This window comes from Pelmatolapia mariae, linkage group LG22 (genome assembly GCF_036321145.2).
Source record: "Pelmatolapia mariae isolate MD_Pm_ZW linkage group LG22, Pm_UMD_F_2, whole genome shotgun sequence".
In the NCBI taxonomy this organism is placed as follows: domain Eukaryota; kingdom Metazoa; phylum Chordata; class Actinopteri; order Cichliformes; family Cichlidae; genus Pelmatolapia; species Pelmatolapia mariae.
The window spans coordinates 7,418,519-7,440,910 of record NC_086245.2 but is presented as its reverse complement, the minus strand read 5'-3'; the positions used below and the strand labels follow the sequence as shown (position 1 = coordinate 7,440,910).

Genomic DNA, 22,392 nt, shown 5'->3' with positions numbered 1-22,392 from the left:
AGGGGATTCCTACCGCACACTGAAAACACCACCCAAATTTACCCATTTACCCCCATCCTGCTGTGTCTGAAGCTATCCATCCAACATTTATCTTTCTGGCCTTCATGCACCCATCCATCTTTTCAAACTTTAAACATGATTTTGCAGAGGTGCTTCATGTTTAAGTCAAATAAATCAATTAATCCATCGTTTTTTATTTTTTTATTTTTCCTATCCAGCACTCACCCCTCCCTCTCCTCCCTCCTCTCCCCACAAACTTCAAAGAGGCCATGTTTCTAAAAGAGGGCTGGTCCAGAGCCCCAGGGGGCTGCTAGTGGATCATGGATGTTTGTGACTGGATCATAGCTGCACTGAGCACTGCTGCTACCTGATCTAATCTCTAATCTGTGTGCGTCTGTTTATACTTAAGCTAGAGTAACATTCACACGACTGGGTCACGCCTGAGCGTCACATCTTCACATGTTCATACCCGCACTTCACACCTGCACATACCGTGAAGATAAACTGTGTTTAGTGAACATATAATCAGGCCTTTAGCTCAACTGGAGAAGATTAAAAGCCATGCATGTCATGTGACCGGACCTGTTCCCTCTTATTGGGTAACTAACCTGTACTTTATCTAAACTTTACTCACTGTGCGTGGAAATTAGCGAGTATCCTGTTCACACGTTCAAATTTGCCGTTTCAAATCCCTTTATTTAGTTTAACCTCTGCTAAGATCCACGCTGATGTCACCATGTCACGCATTCATTCAGTCATTCGTGCTTTCACTGTTGTTATGGAGGCAGAAAGTTTTAGTTTTTAGTTTGAGTTTGTTTACTTATGAGTGGAAAAGAAGAAAACTGTATTAAATGATTACATTGAAGTTGTGTTGATAGGGGACATTTTTATAGACTCTGTGAGCTTCAGGAGACTCGGTCGAGTTAATTAAACAGTTGTAAAGTTGAACAGTTTTGTCTTCGTTCATTAGCCGAATACCCAACAGATTAATTTAGGAAAGCTCAGTGTTAAGCCGACATGGTTTAATGACTGCGGAGACTGTTCACAAAAGGCATAAACTACTGTGCTAAGCAGACTTGTTTACAGCAAGACAGCAGTAATAAACTTATAGTTTTGTTTTTTTGATCATGGAGGAGCAAAACTTTGAAAATCAAAATTTCAGAATAAGCATTAATTTTATAAAATATGTATTTTTTTTCTTCTTCTTTTTTTTTTAAAGTCGCATTACTGTAGAAGTCTCAGCCATTTCTGTTGTGAGCTGGCATTTTGAGCCAATAGGTTCAAAGCTAACAATATGACATGCTTTAAATGACAACCTTTTCCTCTGCACACTAAAGAAGGAAAGCATAAAGAGATGCAGAAGTAAGAGGTTAGGGAAATAAATGGGCAGAAAAGCAAGAGAGTGATTTAGCGAATCATTTTTATAAAATTATTCTGTGATTTTTTTTGGTACCTCTGATCCTCCGTAGGTTAAAGCAAACGCATTTATGAAGTGTGGGCCGACTTGAAGGACACTCTTGTTCTGCTGTTCATGCTTCACGCAGCCTCATTCATATCGTAAACTCAAGGTTCACCTGCTTTATCAGGCGCTGTCGCCCGTATCTCTGCAGCAAATGGCCTGACAGAAATTGTACTGCGGCTCACAAAATAACGAGCTGTGTTTGAAAGCTTCTGAAACTTACTAATTCACCTGATGCATGAGAGAACGGCAGACGTGAACAATGGGGAAAAGAGGATGAAGTGCTGTAGCAGTGGGAGTGCAGGCTCTGTGCACAGATGCAGACCTCACACAGAGTGCAGTGTCAATATTAAGATGGAGGAGTCGATGCTCTGCATTTCCCTGCAAAGGAGGCTGCATTTGCACGAAACATGAAGCAGAGTACATATTTGTTGATTGCTGTTTGAGTGACAGTGTAGTCATGGAGCAACTGTAAGAAATGCTAACCTGCTCGCTGTAGCCCCCACGTCTCAGTGAAGGCATGTGTGGTTTGAATAATGACGCCTGAACTGTGCAGAGTTGTCATGTAGCAGAGACGTTTGTTTGTCTCAGTTTTTTGTTTGCTTTGTGGTTGTGAGGCTCCTTCAGTGATGCAGAATGTTTGTCATATGTCATTTTCACTGAATGAATGAGGACTCAATAGATGCTACTTTACGAGAAGCTGGAAGCTATACATGCAGAGTGCTGTTGCCGACCTTGCTCATCTTCATCACGTTTCCTTCTCTCTCTCCTCTCCCTCCCGTTCCTTGTCTTTTTGGCTGTTGCTGCAGTCTTCTGGCACGCGCTGGACTTTCATACTGCTCTGTATTAGCAGCAGTGAGAGAGAAACTGAAAGACTGAGAGAGGGTGGAGTGTTGGACTGTAGCTGAGTTAGGGAAAGAGGGATGACAGAAGAATACAGATGACAGTAGTGGCAGCCTAGCACTGACAGTAACCGCCTATACGTCACTCTGCCTTTGTTGCTCTGGGCAGATGGATCCAAAGAGCTCCAACTGAGAGGAAGGAGAACGCAGGGGGTAAATGGCTGAGTGGTCGTGTAGCTAAGTGAACCGAACCAAGCGTTAGGAAGCCGTCAGTCTTTGTGGAAGACTTTCTCTTAGACCCACCCCTAATAAGCATGCACGTCGTTAGAAGAGCTTTCAGGAGCTGTGTGCTGCTGCGTCTGTTGTGTTTAGAGGCGTTTGCACACACAGACTCCTGAAATGTTGGTAGAATCAGATCACGACTATAGACTGTATATTAAAGATGGGTATAACCACCGTGACATCACACACTGGTGATTGGCATTGCAGTTTTAGCTTTTTGAAACCAGATGACAAGTGAGGGAAAAATGCATGCTCACACACAGCTGGTTTTTCCATTTTCACACAGTAGAGCACACTCACTCTGCTTTATCATCCATTCAGACAATAAATTGAACTGTAATGTAGAAAATGAACTTCTTGTTCTATTCAGTAAGACTTGAAACCAGAAACTGAGATTATAAACCCATCAGAACAGTGTTTAAAGAGAGTTGACGCCTGTGAATGTCTGTACAGGACTTTAAACACTTTTATACTGGTGTCACTTTTCAGAACTGGAAGCTGTGTTCATAGTTTATATACAGTTTATAGGCAGGAGTTTATCTGAAGCTGTCATTACAGAAGGTAGTTGGCATGAGTCGTGCTTTCCCTTTTGAAAATTCCTGCTAATGTAATTCAGGGAGCTCCTTAGTGGAGGACGACAACCTCTGGCTCGCTGTGAATACACGAGACTGAAAACTCTTATGGGTTTTGTGCTCCGGAGCTGGCTGGTTAAAGGCTGTTAAATGTCTTTTTTTTGTTTGTGAAAATGAATAGTGTTTAGGCTTCTTAGTTGTTTTTTGCCCCCAAATTATTAAAAAATAATTAATTTTTTTTCTTAATGTGTTTTTCAGTTAGTTACTACAAGCGCAATTTAAGGATCCCCAATGTTTTAAAAAGAAACAAGCTTTATCTAAACAATTACTGGTAAAGGCCCACTGACGATGCAAAAGCAAACCTATTTGTGGCCAAGTGCATTTTGTTTAACATATTTAACCGACAGATCGTGTGCATTTGACGTCGTCTCTGAACTCCGTGAAACAAACAGCAGGGGAGACGATACGAGGACTCTGTAGAGTTTATGTAGAGGAGGACGAGGATGAGAAGGAAGAGCAGATTGATCAGAATATGAAGCAGAGCAGATGAAAGGACATGAAAAACTGAAGAGACAGATCGAGGTTGGGCGGGGGGGCATGAGACAGATGAACAGGGTTGGGGGTGAGGGGGGTACGTGAGCTAATAAGCAGGATAGACTGTAGAAGCTGCAGACGGGAAATGGGAGAAGGCATTAATAAACATTAATAAAAACGCCTCTGAAACGAACACATCCAGATATCACACATGCACTCAGTCATTAAGTGTCAGGAAAGTGATGGTCTGAAAAGAGCGAGCGGGTTGAATAAAAGGAAATAAAATCTCTGCAGTGAGTAAGTTTCATACAGAGAGGGAGAAGAGCGCGCATGGACGTTTCTGCCAACTCACTGTAGCTGCGTCTGTGAGTCTGTAATGAAGCTGATGGAGAGAGGCTGAATGCATCAGTGCACAGAAAATAATGAGAAAAATCCCCACATGCTGGATCCTGATTAGATTTGTTTTTGTGAGTCTGAATATTGTTTTAATGTGTTTCAGTACATTTGGCAATGAAGCCCGAAACATTTTGACTCTCTGATCACAGCTCTGCAGAGGCGAGGGGGGGATGGCGAATCCCAGTCGTAACCCCTTCTCTCTCTCTCTCCCTCAGATTTCAGAAATCTACGTGTGCGGCGAGTCAGCTGACCTCACAGCCAAAGAGAAGCTGCTGTTATGGAGCCAGCAGGCGATAGAAGGCTACCCCGGCCTCCGCTGTGTCAACTTCACCTCATCGTGGAGCGACGGACGCATGTTCAACGCTCTGCTGCACAGATACAGGTTAGACGACGAAGGGCGTGATTAAAATGTCCTTCTGAGAGACACACAGACTGACTTCAACCCACAAAATATTAATTGGTGATGTCAAAATGGTTAATATAGTTTCAACAAATACTTGTAACAATGTATCTGGTTGTGTGATTGAAATGGTTTGACCTTAATCTGATCTGAAATCATCAGACAAGCACAGTAATTCATGATCTCATGCCAATGTTTGGTGATATTTTCACAGCAGACGCAGCAGAAACATTTATGTTTATCAGATTTTATAGATCAGCGTCTGACGACCACAAACAAACAAGAAAAAAGCAAAACAAAGCTTTTTTTGTTCCAACTCCTTTTTCAGGCCCGACCTGATCGACATGGAGGTGGTGTCACGGCAGAGTAACCGTGAGAACCTGGAGCAGGCCTTCGAGATCGCTGAGTCGTTAGGGGTCACCAGACTGCTGGATGCTGAGGGTGAGACTGTTGATCCACTGTTGAGTAATCTGACCAGCTTGTTCACGGCAGAGCACAGACAGGTCTTCAGTGTTTTACTAACTGAGCTTCTTATATTTAACGAAAGGTGTAAACTCTAAATTCAAATTAGGCTGTCCTTTTGTCTTCCAGCTTTTATTTTGAAAGCTTGCCAACCTCCCAGGCAACCAGTAATGACCCACAAGCATACACTTTCATATTTACAACTGTATCTTTAATGGCTCTAGCTCCAGACCCTGGCTCTGTGTGGAAAACCCTTTTATATATTTAGGTCTGTTTCCCCTGAAGCAAAACGCCTCAAAGACTCACCATAGACCAGTCATTCCAGGAAAAGCTGCTGAGGACCTCCTGAGACCTTAGAGACCTGTTTGTTGGCACAAAGAAACATGTTGAGATGTTTCTACAGCCTGTATTTTTCCCTCTGTTGTATTTATAAGGCTTATATTAAGTGATTAATTTTGCTTTAATTGACAGTTTGGTTTAGTTTTTTTCACATTTTTTTTTAAATCCACACCACCACAGCAGATCTGAAAAGAATAGACAGCCTGTTTCACTTGGAAGGGCTCTTTTGACCCCGTGTTTTGATTTCACATCAAGTTTCCAGATACAACTGCAGGACTTGGACTTATTCCCAAACCTTTGATCTGCTTAATTTATGAATAAAATCATGAAAAATGCTACATGCCTGTCCAAGAAACAGCTACATTTGAGCCTCAGAAAATAGACTAAATAATGCTTTTCGTCAGTCTCTCAAACAGTTCAAGACTGAAAGTCGGTACTTCAGATGCAACTTAATTGTTCCTTTCATGTTGTTACAGACGGACACAGCTGTGAAAATGTTGATATAAACACTGAGCCTTCCTAAGTCTTACTGGCTGCTTGATTTATGGTTACAGATCATTTCTAGTTAATTGATTCACGTGTGGGTTTGGGTTTAACACTGAGCCAAATATCTGAAAACCTCAGAGGCTGTTTTTTTTCTCTCTCTCTCTCTCTAACTGATAATGTAATAAGCACCAAACTATCTGCATAATTCCCGCAGCTTTTCACTTCATCCCCTCTCATTTTCTCCCCAGACGTTGATGTTCCCTCTCCAGACGAGAAGTCAGTCATCACTTACGTCTCCTCAATCTACGATGCCTTCCCTAAAATCCCCGAGGGTGGAGAGGGCATCGGCGCACACGTACGTCACGGTCTTGTTTACCATTCATGCCATTATTTATTTATTTATTTATAATTTGTTCAGTTTAAAGCATGCACTACACTTCCCAGGACTCCATGGGATTTGTTAGCATCCATGCAGTGCAGTTCGTAGCACATTCCTGCAGTACTGTTCCTCCATATCCTGTTAACATTAAAACATGAATACATTTATGCAGGTTATTATTAGTTCACTGTGGACCTTTTTGAGTAATGAGCCAAAACCTTTAAATAATGATGCAGTTAATTTAAAACTGTTCCAGCCATTCATTATGAGCCAGCCTACCTGTTGCCAGGCAGTGTGTGAATGTGTGATGCATGATTTCCCACTAATGAACAGCTTCTGTCATGTCTGCGACATTTTCTTTCTCTCCCCCATCCTCAGGAGGTGGATCAGCGCTGGTCGGAGTACCAGTCCAGGTTCTCGTCTCTGCTCCAGTGGAGCCGCCAGCATACGGCCCTCATGGCCAACAAGAACTTCCCACAAAACCCCGTAGAACTCAAGGTGAACACGACAGTTTTCTTTTAAATATTTAGATGTCGAGAGTTCATGTTTAAGAAAACCACCAAATAAGCCAAATAAAGGAGACTCAAGTAAGTTGAAGTGATCATTATTCTAAATTATATATTAGAAGAGCACTCAGGGCATCCCTCCGTAAGGTCAGCACCCATCTCCCGAACTTTATTATTCCTAATAATGTGATCTGGACACAAGCCAGAATTTAACGAGTTCTTTCTTTGGCCTTGCTCTCCAAGTTTCATTAAATTTGTCTGATGGTTTGTAAGTCTATGAAAAAAGAAGCTCAATCTTGTAATATTAAATAGAAATTATAATAATTCCTAGACCCGCTCTTTGATCTGCACCCACACCATATTTTGTGAGTCTCTACTTTGCTCACGCTGCACTTCTCCAAGTTTCATGAGATTCAGTTTGGTGGTTTTTGCATAATGTTGCTGATAAACCGACAAACAGCACTTAAAATGTGTAATGTTTCACCCAGCATTGGGGAAAATTGGTGACATACAGATTTACCTTTATTCCAGCTGGTGTTTTTAATGCAAATTTGCTTGACAGCAACATGAATGCATTTGACTGTGGTGGTAATCGAATCCCTGTATGTCTTCCCAGCTTTGTATCTGCAATCCCACAGACGTGTAGCCTTGAATAAGGAAGCTCACAAACAATTTCAGTGAAACCTTGAGAGAGCAAATAAAGGGAGGACACAAGGAGGGAGAGTAGAAGGGTTTAATAATGTGGGAAACTTCACACAGCAGTGTATTCAGATTAAAGGCTAAATAAAGGAAGAGTCAGTGAGTTAGTTTGCAGAAGGTGTTAGATTGAAGTAGAAAGAATAATGGTTGACAAAGTCTCGAGATGTGGAGAAAAAGAGACGATTCACGTCACGAATGACCCCTCAGGCAGGCGGTGATTATGAAGCTGTAACCTTTGAAAACAGGTGCTGGCTTCAAACAAAGCCTGCGTTAACACCGACCCCATAACGCTCATCAGCACCTGTTTCTCTCCTTCTTCAGGCACTTTACAATGAGTACGTCCATTTCAAAGAGACGGAGATCCCCGCGAAGGAGATCGAGAAAGGTCACATCGAACACCTCTACAAACTGGTGGAGGTAAGAACAAATGAAGAGTGGAGACGCGGAAGGAAAAGGCGACCAGCATTTGGCACCTTTCCGTGCATCATGAGGTCGAGCTCAGGGGGATTGTGTCAACGAGAGGAAGTTAGAGAACATTGTTGGCAGCGTGTTTGTGTGCGCTGAGTCACACGTTTGCCTCCCGAAGCGAAGTCATTTCTATCGTCGTGCTGTTATCAATGCAGCAGATTGTTTGATTGTAAACAAACACATGATAGTTGATAATAGTTCCCATTTTATTCTCACTCAGCTGATGTTACCGGGGTTTTTCTGTGGCGTGACTTATGATTGCTCATAAATGGGGTCACTGATGTAATGGCTTTGGTAGCGCGTCCCACTTTGAAGCCTCGTCTTGAGCATCACAGCTTTGGATTTTTAGGAGGTAGAAGTGACCATATTTTGACCTTAGCGAGCTCGGTTAAAAAGCTGCCTCCGCAGACTGTACCAGCTTTTATTTTAGTTTTTTAGAAGTACTCCGATGCAGTGCAATTTAATGGGAGCGCTATTTAAAAGAATCACCCTCCAAACACTTATGAAAAGGGTGGAAACCATAGCTGGCTTGTACTAACAGATGTTGGGATGTGTAGCATGTATTTACTGCACACGTGTGTTTGTTTATTCCAGGTGTGGATAGAGTTTGGTCGTATTAAGCTTCCTCAGGGCCTTCATCCCAATGACCTGGAGGAGGATTGGGGTAAACTCATCCTGGAGATGCTGGAGAGAGAAAAGGTTCTCCGGCCAGCTGTGGAAAGGTACATACACACAAATCTATTCACATGTTGCATATAATTAAATCATAACTGCTGATACCAGTTCAATGATTTTCTCATCATCTTCTGTGTGCATTTACAGGCTAGACCTGCTGCTCCAGAGAGCCAATAAGATCCAGAACATGTCTCTGGACTGCGAGGAGAAACTCACCCTCGCTAAGAACACACTCCAGGCTGTGAGCGCTGAACCTCTCTCACTTCACATCCATTTAATTTCCTCTCTCACACACACAGAGTCCCTGGGTTTATGTTGGGTAACTGTTTAATAATTTGGCCGAGTATTTTACAGGGTGTTAATGTGTCCAAGCCGTAAACGTGAGCGCTCTTTTGGGACTGTAAATATTTACACACCACTTCCCCTGCCCTCTGCAAACATGCTCACTCTTTCCTTTGACTGTGTTCCTCGGCCTGAGCACAACTTCCTGCCTGAATGAAGGGATGTTAGACAGAATAAGTGATGTGCTGGGTCTGGAGTTTTTTGTACCCTGATTTTGATATATTTATTTTCACTTTATTGCTCCTGCTAGTATTTGCTGCTGTCCACTTTGGTTCCACTTTACTGTTTACTGAATTTATCTCTGGGTAAACATGAATCATCAGGTCTTCGTACTTCATAATAACAGAAAAGCCAAACAAAACTGATCAATGATCCCTCCTCTGGTCTCCAGGACATGTCTCGAGCGGAGAGCGGCGAGGGCGTGCAGTGCGAGAGAGAGCTGGCCTGTTACCTGCAGGACTGCGAGTCTCTGATTCAGCAACTCTACCAGGAGCTCAAAATCCTCAGAGATGAGAAATACTACCAGGTGGAGCAGCTGGTGTTCAGGTGAGTCATGGTGGTGGGATGGAGTCAGTGGCTTGGTCATTTTGAAGGACCAAACCTGCCAGCATTTCAAAAATTAATACAAAAAAAAATCTTAAAACAGTAAGTGATTGTTTATTTTTTTTTAAAAAAGTAATTAAATGTCCCAAAAATATATATAAAAAATAATTGTAGGAATGATTTTATAAAATATTGCTATCTATGAATCATTTAATTTTATTTATTTACTTATTTCATTTTTTAACCTTAATCTTTTTTATTACTCCTTTTAATTTCTTTATAGTCTTTAATTTAATGTTGGTTTAATTTATTATAGTTTTTGTGATTTCTGCATTATTTTATAGACCTAAAATGATTTAGGCAGTTTCAGTCCTGTGTACAGCTCTATCAGAGCAGTCTTCAATTAATTGTTATGATCTGGACAATTTAGATTAATAGCTGGGAATACAAGCTACTCATTATAGGTCAACAAGTTGCCTGTTGTGTTTTTGTTTTGTATTAATATCTATTGTATCCTCCTCTGCATCTAGTGTTCACTGATATAAACCAGTGGTGTCAAAAAATGATGGAAAGCGTGCCCCCATTTTGCGTCTGATCAGCATGCTGCTCCGTCTAATTTAAACTGCTGTTATGAAAGCTAATGAAACAACCATTTTGTAAATCTGCCACTGTGTGCTGCCCTTTAAAGCAGCAGTACCTTTAAAAAAAGAACTCAGCTTTGTAGCAGGATCATACTGTCAAAGATTATTAAATGTTTCATAGGTTTATAATGACGTGATCAGTTATGTGCTTTTTTCTCTTTTCTGTCATCAGAGTTTCCCGCCTACAAGAGGAGCTGGTCTCCCTCAGACTGCAGTGCTCCAGCGTCTACAGGAAAGGCCACTTCTCTCAGACCCTGGGCACCACGGGGACAGAGCACACCCACCAGAGACCCCCTGATACGGGCCTGTCTCTGGGTCAGACGCTGCTGGGAGCTGTGGGAGCGGTCGGAGCCGCACTCCTGCGGCGACCGATGGCTCGGTCCCAGCTGGTGGCCATGTCTTCATCAGAGGACGAAGGAAGCCTGAGGTTCATCTACGAGCTGCTCGGATGGGTGGAGGAGACTCAGGTCAGTCTCTGTCAGCCTCTCTTAAAATAAGGGCTGTTGTTTTTACTGCTGATTATTTTATACGCTGTTTTATTATTAAATTATTTAAATACTGAAAATAAAATGTACTAATTTGGTGAAATATGAATTTAAATCATCCTAAATATCTTAAAACATGAATCAGAATTTGTAAAAAAGTCACATATGGATTCAGAAGTCGTCACAAGCCTAAAAACATCACATTCAACTGAAGCGAGGCCTTAAAAGCATTCAAAGACATATAATAGAAGATATTTGTAATTTTCAGTGGAAGGGTAAATCATTCTGTGTTTGTGTTTTAGGAGCTGTTGGAGCGCGCCGAGTGGGGTGCAGACCTCACCTCTGTAGAAAAAAACCTCGACGAGCACAACAACATACACACTGCGATTGAAGAGCTGATGAACAGCCTGCAGGAGGCACGCAGCTACGAGGTTCACGCATCCCTCCTCCCTTTGCAAACATGGGCGTCTGTGCAGTGATGGTCTTTGTAACGAGGCTTCACTTTCTCTCCTCCAGGCTAAAGTCTCTCCCAACTTCAAGAGCAGTTACTCTGAGACGCTGGCCAAGCTGGAGAACCAATACTGCAAACTACTGGTCAGTCAGCTCAGAGGGGCTTGTGGCTTTGTTTGTGTGTGTTTGAGTTCCTCTACACTTCTTTGTTTCCCCAGCTCACCCAGCATCCTCAGTTAATCCCATTACAGCATGGCACAAATCTGCATCTGCGCTCTGTCTTCTCCTGCTGCCCCTAAATGTCCCCCCTTTCTGTCTCTTCTCTGTGTCCTCTGTTTTCTATTCATCCCATAATATATTTGTAATCACATCCATACTTATTCCTCTCAGTCTGTTTATTTTCTTCCTGGCTTCTGTGGGTTTTTAAGAAGTATGTGCTTGTAGATTTACCTCTAAAAAAAAAAGCTATTTTAAATGTATTAAATGCATTAATAACATTCAGGACAAAGAAGGGGAAAATAAACCACAGGCACAGCTCACTCTGAAATATTTATGCATTTCTTCTCTGGCCTGTAGTGCCATTTATCCATCTGTCTATGTCACCAACCAAAATAATAAAATAAAAATAATAAAATGTGCGGCTGGCTAACGCTACAGCTCAGCCGAGGGAGCCGCAGTTGAGTTTCTATCCTGTCAAGTGTAGATGGACGCTCAGTGAGTGTAGTTTGTTAGAAAGAAAAGAGTTCTCTGCTCATGAAAAGGTTTTCAGATTTATTTACTTCTTAAAATTTACTCCACCTCTTTACAGGTCATGATTTCTGTAAATAGACATTATTTCAGAGTCTTTCTAAATTACTTTTACCCACCACAAGTGAAGAAAAGGCAAATATTTCTACACCTGCATACCTGGGCAACTTGCACTAAAACAATTGCCATCACATGCAGGACATTGGGCTCTTACATGGGGCAGTGTTTGTCATTAGTTTTCTGGGAACATGCATCTGGATCGTCAGTGTAATCCAAACTTCCAAGTAAGAGGGAGCCTTTTGCAGTATTTGCCTCTGCACTGCTGATTAGCATGGGGCTGTGTTTGTGTGGTTGCCATAGGAACATTCGTCATGGCGCCTGCGGAGCTTGGAGAGCCTGCACATGTTTGTGTCGCAATGCACTGACGAGCTGATCTGGCTCAACGAGAGGGAGGAGGAGGAAATCGCCTACGACTGGAGCGACAACAACACCAACACGAACGCAAAGAAAGAATTATACAGTGTGAGTGTGAGGAAGAGGAGAGACGCACACACGGACGGTTTCCTCCGTCACAAATTGCAAACCTTTAACCTCACTTGGTTTCCACATGTATTGAAAGTCAAGATAAAAGTCTTGTTTACCTCCCAACATATAAAGAGTAACTTTGCATTAGACTGTTTGTCTTCACCTTTAACCTTCCCCGCTTCCTGTTCTGCCTGCAGGAAATGAGGTTAGAGCTGGATGAAAAACGAGATGTGATGCGGTCACTCCAGGAAACGGCCAGCTGTCTGTGTCAGGAGAACCATCCTGCCAAGCAGACCGTGGAGGTGAATTTCATGATTTTTATTCATTCGGGCTGGATGACCTTTAAAGACGCTGGGTTTTTGTATCCGTGGCTCGCTTGTCTGGAACAAATCAACCACGTTGCTTTTGTTAAAATGCTCTTTTATTCACTTTGCACTCACTTTTTCTAAGCCTTCCTTGGCGATGAGCAGGAATTACTATGTACATTTTAAAATACTGGTGTAGCTACACTTATTTGGGATATGATTTTCATACCAGTCTCATGCTAATGCTGCCTGTGCCCTATCACTGCTGAGAGCCAGAAACCCCAGTGGCTGGGTGAAACGCTGACTCTGTCTGTGCTGATTAACATCCCAGTTAGAGCCTTGCAGATAGATTACAGGCAGTTTATATGATCGAGGCTGTAAAAATCTCACTTATTTCCCCTAAAGGATCTCTTACATAAGTTTAGCATGGCACCAACTTTCAATCTCCATCCATCTCCCTGTTATCAGGCTTACAGTGCAGCCCTGCAGACCCAGTGGCAGTGGGTGGACCAGCTCTGCTTGTGTGTGGAGCAGCATCTCAAAGACAACACGGCGTACTTCCAGGTGAGGCTGAAATTCTTATTTTTCTGAGTTTGGTAAAAGACTTCATCCACATATATAAGCAGGCTTATATTAAAATGATTTTGTGTTATTACATGCAAATCCATTTTTACTTTTGTCAGTTCATGAGTGACGCCCGGGACTGTGAGTCATACCTCCGCCAGCTCCAGGAAACCATCAAGAGACAGTACACCTGTGATAAGAACAGCAGGCTCAGCAAACTGGAAGACCTGCTGCAGGACTCAATGGTATCTACACATTTGCTTTCTATCTTAAGAATAATATTCAGTTTCTTCTATGCCAGACAGATTTATGGTGCTGAAGGAAAGACCGACTGTGGTTTTTTATTTTCACTAGATTTACTGCAAAGAATTGTGTCATGCTAACCTCTACTGGAGCTCAGTGACCGATAACAGAGAGACAATAACAGAGGTTGTTTGATGTTATGTCTCCATTCAGCAAGATAATTTCAAGAAGCGGCTCCATAGTGTAGTGCTTAACAAATATCCCCGGTTTGATCCTGGGAGGAAGAGGCCGTCTGGTGTAACACTAAATCAAACATGCACAGCTACCTGCTGTGGCGACCCCTTGTGCGTAAGAGACTAGCTGAGAGTGGACACTTTTAATCTAAGAAGGGTCTTTGTTTCCTTCTCTAACTCTGTGTCAACATCTCAACTTTACTTTTATTTTGGAAGCACTTTTCCCTAACTACTACACAGACAGTGCTTTGGTTTCACTCACACACCTTTAACACACCCCAGGGGCAAATTATGAAGGTGGTGTCTTACCTGGAGCCACTCTGACATAAGTACTAGAAGAACCAGGTTTCAAACCATCAAACGTACCTCTCTGAGTCACAGCTGCAGAGTCATGTGCAAACCAGAAAATATGCTACAATGAACATTTTAAGTAGCACATTTCTATCCCAGATAACTGAGTGTCCTCAATCCCTGCTTCCACCGTGTGCACAAAGTGCAAACTCGAACATTCAGTATACTCCCAGACTGACATATTATCAGGAATGATACAGCATTTTTCTAACCACTATATCATCAGAGACCTGCATTAGCTGAGCTGCTGGTGTTGCAGCATCCTCCTGATTGTTTTTGCTCTGCCTCGGGCGGCTGCAGCACCTCATGTGACAGGGCGAAGTAATCTGTTACAGAGTCCTGAATCATCTCCCCCCTGTGGCACATTTGCAAGCCTGCCATATTTGCACCTACTTCTCACACACACACACACACCTCTGACTTCGAGCAGATGGCAGGGTTAGTGCGGGCATCGCTCCACAGGCCAGAGCAGCATCCATGTCCTCTTATTAAAGAGGTGTGCGAGAGAGCGGGTGTCACAAACAGATGCTTTTCTTAGCAGCCTGGGTGTACTCAGCATTTTATATAGATATGCTATAATCACATGCTGTCTACTGTGTTTACATCTTTGTCTGTCAGCCTGTGTGTGGTTGTGTGTTGGTGAAGTTTGCACTGCAATGTGCTGACAGGCCGGTCCTCCAGGTACCTTTAAATGACATAACAAAGAAGCAGCTGAACTTTTGTTTGACAGAGATAATAACCGAGACAAGAACATTGAATCATCCTATTCAGCTTCTTTAAGGTGGAGATTGGTGTTTAGCAGTGTCCGTTTGATCAGACCTCTCCCTCCATTCTGACTTGTTTCCTGCCTAATCTTTCCTTTGTGGACTGTCACTGAATGGCTTCTTCATATGTGGTTAGATACCACAAGCATTTGTTGCCTTTGAAGCAAGATAAAATACGTATTTTATCTCCTTGTACAGGAACCTCTCCCTAAGTATAATGCTGTCATACATGTTATCCACGGTCTTCTTTTAGTGCAATGCTTCTCTGGTGATCTAATTTGTTTTACAGAAGTCCTTGATACCCTGTGGTTGTAATTAACTAGAATTCCTCATGCATCCACATTTTAATTTATGTCTGTGTAAATTATGTTTGTCACTGGTCCTGCTGACTGCAGCGAATGCCATCTCACTGTGAAATTCATTCCTGGGGTGTGATGTATGAAGTTATTAGCTCTCTGCTTCAGACTGTGTCTAACTCTCAGCTCCATTCATTGTTTTCTTTCCTGTACCTGTAACTGTCTCCTTGTTGTCTCCCTCTCTAATGAATCCTTAATGACTCTCTCTGCTTCTGCTTTAGGGGCGAGAGAGAAGTGAAATGTAATTCTACCTGTCAGGGTGAAAAGCCCATGTTAAATGTTTAATGGTTAGTGGTCAGGCTAACACGGGCAGCTGAGTCAGGAAGCAGCAGGCCCACTCATCTCAGCAGCTACAGGCTAATAGGCCGTTAAGCTGATTATGTGTTGAAGGACTTCAGACAGAAAATGTTGCTTAAATATGATTTGGGTGGATTTTGTGGTGTGAAAATGAAAAACTTGAGGAAAGATGATATAGGGTGAAACATCTGAACGTCTGCTGGAAGGATTTTCTGAAATTTTGTAAACTCATTCATGGATTTCTCCAGCATTATTTGTGATTTAGACTGAAATGTCTGCTGCTTACGGTGGCCCTGAGAGGCCAAACGGACTGCAATAAGAAAAATGCTGCAAAAGCACACAAAACACAATGGAAGTAGGAAAAACAACAATGGAAATAGGAAAAAAGAACAACAAATAGGTAAAACGAAAACAGAAACAGGAAAAAACACAAGGGAAGTGTTTCTGGGGAGACAATAACCCGACGGACCAGTTGCAGGAACCCAAAACATGGTAGGCGTGTTTTATCATGATTCATATAATACTGATGACGGATTTTTAGGCTAACACACTTACCTCTCATATTTTCTTTCCTCACAAAACCGATAGATCCTCCGCTTCTTTTAAGTGTCTCCCAGCGCAATTCTTAGCATATTTTGGTTCCTGCAACTCGTCCGTCGGATTATTGTCTCCCCAGAAACACTTCCCTTGTGTTTTTTCCCATTTCTGTTTTCGTTTTCCCTATTTCCGTTGTGTTTTGTGTGCTTTTGCAGCATTTTTCTTATTGCAGGTGTTTTCTTAAGTTGCAGTCTGTTTGGCCTCTCAGGGCCACTGTAGCTGCTGGATTGACTTCCATACACTGGATTTTGTTACAGATATTTAGAATTTTAATATATTTGGTGTTTAATTACATATTTATCTGTTAGAATGTATTTAAAATGCAACCTGATAGATCTGCTGTAGTTTTTTAACATTGTTTATTATTTATGGCGTGTGATATGGGTATTTATCAAATAATTACCTAATGGAAAGGTCAGCATGCTGTTAACATCCCTACTTTAAGTTCTCAGATAGATAGATCTTTACCTTACAGTGGAAAAAATGCCTTTAGATGAATGTTATTGTAAATCCACACATGTACAGTCTTCATAAAGAGTTTCAATGTTTAATGTTGTTGTTGTTTTCCTTCCTGTAGGAGGAGAAAGAGCAGCTCATTGAGTATCGGAGTACAGTAGCTAGCCTGGTGGGCCGGGCCAAGACGGTGGTGCAGCTGCGCCCCCGCAGTGCAGAGAGCACTCTGGGAACTACAACACCCATCAAAGCCATCTGTGACTACAAGCAGATCGAGGTACGGCACCCAGAGCAGTATCATTACACCTCATGAACATGTGGGCATGTCCCTCAAACCTGTGACTTTGTTTAAGAAAAACATGTGCATATTTAGCACTGACTCACCGATGACCTCACATATCGATTGTTTCGCCCCTCACCACCAACCAGCTCCCCCTGCCCTGCACTTCCCCACAAAGGCCTTACTCAGCTACTGTTTTCTGCTCGTGAAATTGAGATTGATGTAAACATCTACATGAAGTTTCCTCCATAGCGATGAATATCGCACAGCAGTGGATTTCTTCTTTTTTTCACAGCTCCAGTTTTCTCCTTTTTTCTTTTTCTTTTTTTAAAACCAGCATGTCGAAATTTGGAAACTGAATGGACATAATTAACCAGAACTTATGATCTTTGCCTTTGTCCTCCTCAGAAAACACTCTGACTCAGTCTTTAAGAAAAATAACTCAGGCATTATGAGATTCACTCTCAGATTCAGCTGTGATGACCTCTGGGAATCTAAAAGCCAATCAATTATACATCTGTCCCATCTTCTTTGCACCCTGAGAGCTTGGCACGGACATACAGCTGCCCCCCAGCGCTGCTAAATTTAGTCTACTATGTGTGAGATTGCCCAGGGTGGTTTGCTCCCTGAAGCATACCAGATGTGAGGTCTTGTTTCCAGGTAAAGGATGAAGGTGGTTTGGTCCTCCACCTCATCACTGATCTAAAGCAATGTGACGAAACCTCGCACACAGCTGACAGTTATAAAAAAAAAACATCTGGACAAACGTGCACATGAACCAAAAGTAATCTTTCTCTCCTTCACTTTCCTGTGTCTTCTCCTTTCTTTCCATACCCTCATGTACCTTTTTTTGGCCTCTCCCCTCTCACTCCCTCCTCTTCCTCCTCCTCATTCTCTTCCCTCCCTCCCCCCTCGTCTGTCGGCTGGGCTGGCAAGACAAACGTTCAGGTATAGCTGCCTATATTCTCCCTCTCTCACCTCAGATTCTAACACTGCACACACTGTACTGCCCCCAGGTGCCGCTTTCTTATCAGCTGATTTCAGGTTGTATAATTGGTAATAAACTTTGTGCCTGCACTCTCAGACTTCTTGGAATAAATTAGATGAAATTACGTATGAAATGGTTCTGAGTACCTTTTACTGGATTTCCTCCCTGGAACAAAAATTAAAACTTATTGTTGTATGTTTTTACAGGAAAATATAATTTAGTGATGTTTTCCAAATCAAATCAGCCAATTATGTTTATTTAAGTGTTTTATTATAATGTCCAAGTGACACATCACTCTTTCTATATGTGCATATGTTTATGGTGTCCTCATAGCCAGAATCCGGTGATAGGATAATCTCACGAAAGTTTATTATGGCAACAATCTGTTAATCAGTAACCAAGTACTAACTTAGCCTCTGGGAATTACTGCAAATGATTCGGTGTTTCTGGTATAGCCAGCTGCTATCCAGGCCAAGACTTCCTGTTCTGTGTACAGCTTATTGTCACTGAATGCACATGCTTTTTAAAAGGCTGACAGAATGCTGGATGCATTGTTGTCAGACAATAGCCAATGGTTTGGAGATTGTTTTTTGGAAACTACGTCACTCTTTCGCAGTTTTCATAGATGTTTATCTTTATGCAGTAAAATCCAGCTTAAATATGATTGGTCAGTGGCAATTGGACTACAAACAGAAATAAAAAAATATCTCTTTTCTGCATATTTCATATATTTATGCAGAATCAGTTTAGTTTCGTATGTTTAGTCACAGATTTGTGTCAGACTGAGATCAGTTGATAAGAGCAGGTGGTAATCGCTGAACTGAACTGAATTTAACCCGTCTGTGCCCCTCAGGCTCATTCAGTCAGTCAGAAAATAACATTTCCGTTTCAATATATCTTCATGTATTAAGTGTTTGTGCACAGCTTTGCATTATGGTTTGTATGTGTGTGTGTGCAGGGAAGGGGTGAGAGAGGGTGGCGGGTGGGGATAGCTGTGCAGCCCTAACGCTGAATTTTAAAGCCAAACTCATTTGTCTTCTGTTTATATCCTCTGCTGGGTTTCCTGCAGATAACGTGTCACTAATGTTTATTTCCTCGTTAAATTATTCAAACCCAGCTCAGGTTTTAGGAAGTTTCGCTTTGAGTTTGGAGTATATTTGCTGCTTTCACAATAAAAGCCTTTACTGGTGCAAAGCAGCTTTCACACCACATGGCATTGTCCTCCCTCAGCTTCTCTAATATCACGTCATGTTAGGGCTCCTGCTAATTTCATGAAGTCCATGAATTTTTGCATTTTGTGTTGCATTATGAGCTTTTTTTGCTGTTTGCTTTTGATTTACGCGTTTTCCCCCCCTTTTTTCTCCTCCCTTGCTTTCTTCTGGGCATTTCTCCTTCCATTCTTTCTCCATCATCTTTTGCAACTCCCTCGCTTTGTGAACCTTTCTCTTAATATTCTCTCTTGCTGTCAATCCTGTTCTCTACATCATTTCCAACATCATTTTCATAACCTCCATTTCCGCTCTCATCTGTCCTTCCCTGTCTGCGCGCCTCGCCTCATACTCTCAGATCACGATAAGCCGAGGAGAGGAGTGTGTGCTGCAGGACAACTCTCAGAGGACCAAGTGGAAAGTGATCAGTCCGACGGGGAACGAAGCCATGGTCCCCTCGGTGTGTTTCACCGTCCCGCCTCCAAACCAGGAGGCCATCGACACAGGCAGCAGGTGAGCCACATACTGGAAACGTGCATTGGTGTTGTGAATGTATTAAACATTTCTTGTGGATAGCACTGTCCTGATTATTTAGTTTTTTATAGTTGATTTCTTTTTTAAATCTTTGATGCACAAAAGCCACAATTTTCCATAATGCCTAGCGTAGCGAGGCCGTACACTTCAGGAAGCACTACAGAGTAGGAAAGTTCGGCCTTCACATCAGTCCAAAATCCTAAGAAACTGTTTTCTAGAGCTTATCTGACTGTTGAGCTTGAGTTTTGGTTTATAAAATGGGGCAGCAATGCTGAAATAACTTTAGACTGGACGTCCTTTTAATCTGAATCTATTTTGTTTAGTATTTTAGAGACTAATGTTCATGTTCCTTGTGTTCTGTCTACAGAGCTGAGCAGCTGTACCAGAAGGTCATGTCCCTGTGGCATCAGCTCCATGTCAACATGAAGAGTGTGGTATCGTGGCACTACCTGCTCAAAGACATCAAGACTGTATCTGGGTGGAACTTGGACACGGTGAGATCCTCTCCATGCGTTTAAATGTGATGGCTATGAATTTGGACTTTATTCTCTCGCTGTGATGATTTCAATTTGTGCTTCTTTTCTTCTCTTCCGTTGTATTTATCTTCTCCCTCCTTGTCTCACCTTTCAGGTTCGGAGTCAGTCTCCATCAGACCGGGAGCACATCCTCAATCACCTGGAGTCCCAGCTAGCCGACTTTCTGTCAGACAGCAAAGAGAGCTCGCTGTTCACGCCGGCCGAAAGACGAGAGCTCGAGAAGGACGTTCAGCAGGCCCAGCAACACTGCCAGGACCTGCTGCTCAACATGGAGACCGGTGAGTGAAGATGGACGGGCTCACACACGGATACATTTAGTTAATCTCTTGCTGACCTCTGACCAGTCAAACTGATGCAAATAATAGCTCTGCGTGTCTCAAAATGACCGTCTTAATCTGTTAATGAAAATAATCCACCTTGTTCCCCATCTTTCATTTTTCTCCAGTGGAGAAGGATGAGTCAGTCTCTCGGTCGTACCTGTCAGAGCTGCAGAACATCACCCTTTGTATTAACGAGGCTGAGCAGAGACTGATGAGGAGTATTGAGACTCCACCTCCCATCCTGTTGTCAGGTGATGGTGCTGACAACACGGTCCAGATTAGAGAGCAGGAGGTGAGTTTGAGCTCCATCTGCTGCTTGCACACAGTTATAACCCATGTTATAAAGAACTGAGGCTTTTTTGCAGTATATTGTTGTCATCGTCTATAAAGGCAGAGGAAGGAGCGCTCATCCATTGATAGATTTGTTTTTGGATTAATCAAGAAATATCACAGCAAATACTGATCATACAAGTCAGCATTTTTGGTGAGCAGCTAACAAGACAGATCTTAACAGACTTCAGTTAGTCCAGAATAAGGCGGCCAGATTAGTGTTAAGGTGTTCATACTATACAAATATCAAAAAAATGCATAATAAACTTTCTTGGCTTCCTGTACAAGCTAAATTATACTATGGCTTACCTGTATTTATTAAGAAAGCAATACTGTTAAACACACCACATTTTTTTCTGCTCAGTTGCAGTATCCAGACGAAATACATAATCATACTACACGATTTTCAACAAACCGCAATTTAGTAACTCCTCGAGTTAAAAGCAACTTTTTGAAGAATTCTGTTATATTTAAATCATCTTTTAAGTGGAATAAATTGCCTTATGCAATTAGAGAATTGGCTTCTATTCATAATTTCAAAAACACTTAAAAGTCTATTTAGGCAGCTTTTAATTACTGTAAATATTGTAAGAGGGCAATGTGATTTGTAATGGAAATTTGTGTATTTTGTGTCAATGTTATTGATATTTATGTTTATATTTTCACAATAGTAAAACCTCACTGTGGATGTAACAGCCAAATTATGAGGCTATTTTGCATCCACTTTATTGCGTAATATTTTATTTGAGCAACCATATAGCAACCACTGTTGTGGAAGCTAATGGGGTTCCTTATAAATAAACAAATAAATAAGCGATGATGATTACAACTGGTATTGAGTAGTATGGCTTAAGAAGTGTGGAAGTTTCGAAACATTTACCACAGAGGAAGCTATTTTGATGAAGTAAAGCAGTTTTTATTTACATTTTAATGATTGTCACCATGTAGTTTAAAAAAAGATGGTTCCAAAAAACCATTTAAAAACATACTTTTTATGCAGAAGCTGAAGTCTGAGCTGGACAGCCTGCGCTCCAGTTTGGGTGACGTGTCTCATCGCTGCGTTAAGTTCTTTGAGGAGAAGCCGACCTCGTCCAGCGTTCCTGTCCTCCGGTCGGAGCTCAATCACGCTGTGGAGAAGATAGACAAACTGCACAACCTCTCAGCTGTCTACCTTGAAAAGTTAGTTAGATTTTCCTCCTTCAGTTATGTGAAACTGCTCTGTTCTTTTTGTTTCCCCAGATGATACAATTTGTTGTCCTTTTACATCTTTAGGTTAAAAACAGTGGATGTCCTGATCCGTAGCCTGGATGAAGCAGAGAGCCAAGTCAGGAAGTACGAGAGCAGACTAAGTGAGGAAGACATTGTTCCTGCTGACACAACAGCCATTCAGAACCTCAGAGATCAACTGGGGGTAAGCCTCACCATCACATAAAGTCCTCTCATGTCTCTATAAAGATGAACCTCTGACCCTCTAACCTCTAACTTTCAGAAGTGGCAGGCTGAGCTTGGCGAGCAGGAAGGCGTCTTCCAGTCTCTGCAGGTGGAGGTACATCAGGCCAAAGAGGCGGGGTCTAAGCTCAACAGGCTCCACCCGGACCGCAGCCCTGAGCTCGAGCGCTACCAGGACAAAGCCAATCAGATAACAGAAAGATGGAGTGGAATCAAAAGACAGATGGAGACACGGTGAGTGAAGATGCCTAAAAAGAAAAGGAGGAGCATGATTCATGTGTGTTGTGACAAACGATGTAACGATCTGCTAAGAAAAACTAACTGGAGGTGAACTTATCAGGACGTTAGTGTG

General features: G+C 42.1%; 1 protein-coding gene across 21 annotated transcripts in view; it reads left to right on the top strand.

The window, feature by feature from the left end:
- Window positions 1-22,392, top strand: part of macf1a (microtubule actin crosslinking factor 1a) — a 235,242-nt gene that overhangs the window by 124,898 nt on the left and 87,952 nt on the right. For all 21 annotated transcript variants that reach the window (XM_065470413.1, XM_065470403.1, XM_065470415.1 and 18 more), the window contains 23 exons: window positions 4,301-4,467; window positions 4,814-4,926; window positions 6,021-6,127; window positions 6,530-6,649; window positions 7,678-7,773; window positions 8,419-8,546; window positions 8,647-8,740; window positions 9,233-9,387; window positions 10,198-10,492; window positions 10,813-10,941; window positions 11,027-11,104; window positions 12,068-12,229; window positions 12,430-12,534; window positions 13,006-13,101; window positions 13,221-13,346; window positions 16,520-16,672; window positions 19,230-19,384; window positions 19,773-19,899; window positions 20,036-20,219; window positions 20,387-20,553; window positions 21,592-21,770; window positions 21,864-22,002; window positions 22,081-22,274. In XM_065470413.1, the coding sequence (XP_065326485.1) occupies window positions 4,301-4,467; window positions 4,814-4,926; window positions 6,021-6,127; window positions 6,530-6,649; window positions 7,678-7,773; window positions 8,419-8,546; window positions 8,647-8,740; window positions 9,233-9,387; window positions 10,198-10,492; window positions 10,813-10,941; window positions 11,027-11,104; window positions 12,068-12,229; window positions 12,430-12,534; window positions 13,006-13,101; window positions 13,221-13,346; window positions 16,520-16,672; window positions 19,230-19,384; window positions 19,773-19,899; window positions 20,036-20,219; window positions 20,387-20,553; window positions 21,592-21,770; window positions 21,864-22,002; window positions 22,081-22,274 (3,269 nt within the window). The remainder of the gene's footprint in view (window positions 1-4,300; window positions 4,468-4,813; window positions 4,927-6,020; window positions 6,128-6,529; window positions 6,650-7,677; window positions 7,774-8,418; window positions 8,547-8,646; window positions 8,741-9,232; window positions 9,388-10,197; window positions 10,493-10,812; window positions 10,942-11,026; window positions 11,105-12,067; window positions 12,230-12,429; window positions 12,535-13,005; window positions 13,102-13,220; window positions 13,347-16,519; window positions 16,673-19,229; window positions 19,385-19,772; window positions 19,900-20,035; window positions 20,220-20,386; window positions 20,554-21,591; window positions 21,771-21,863; window positions 22,003-22,080; window positions 22,275-22,392) is intronic.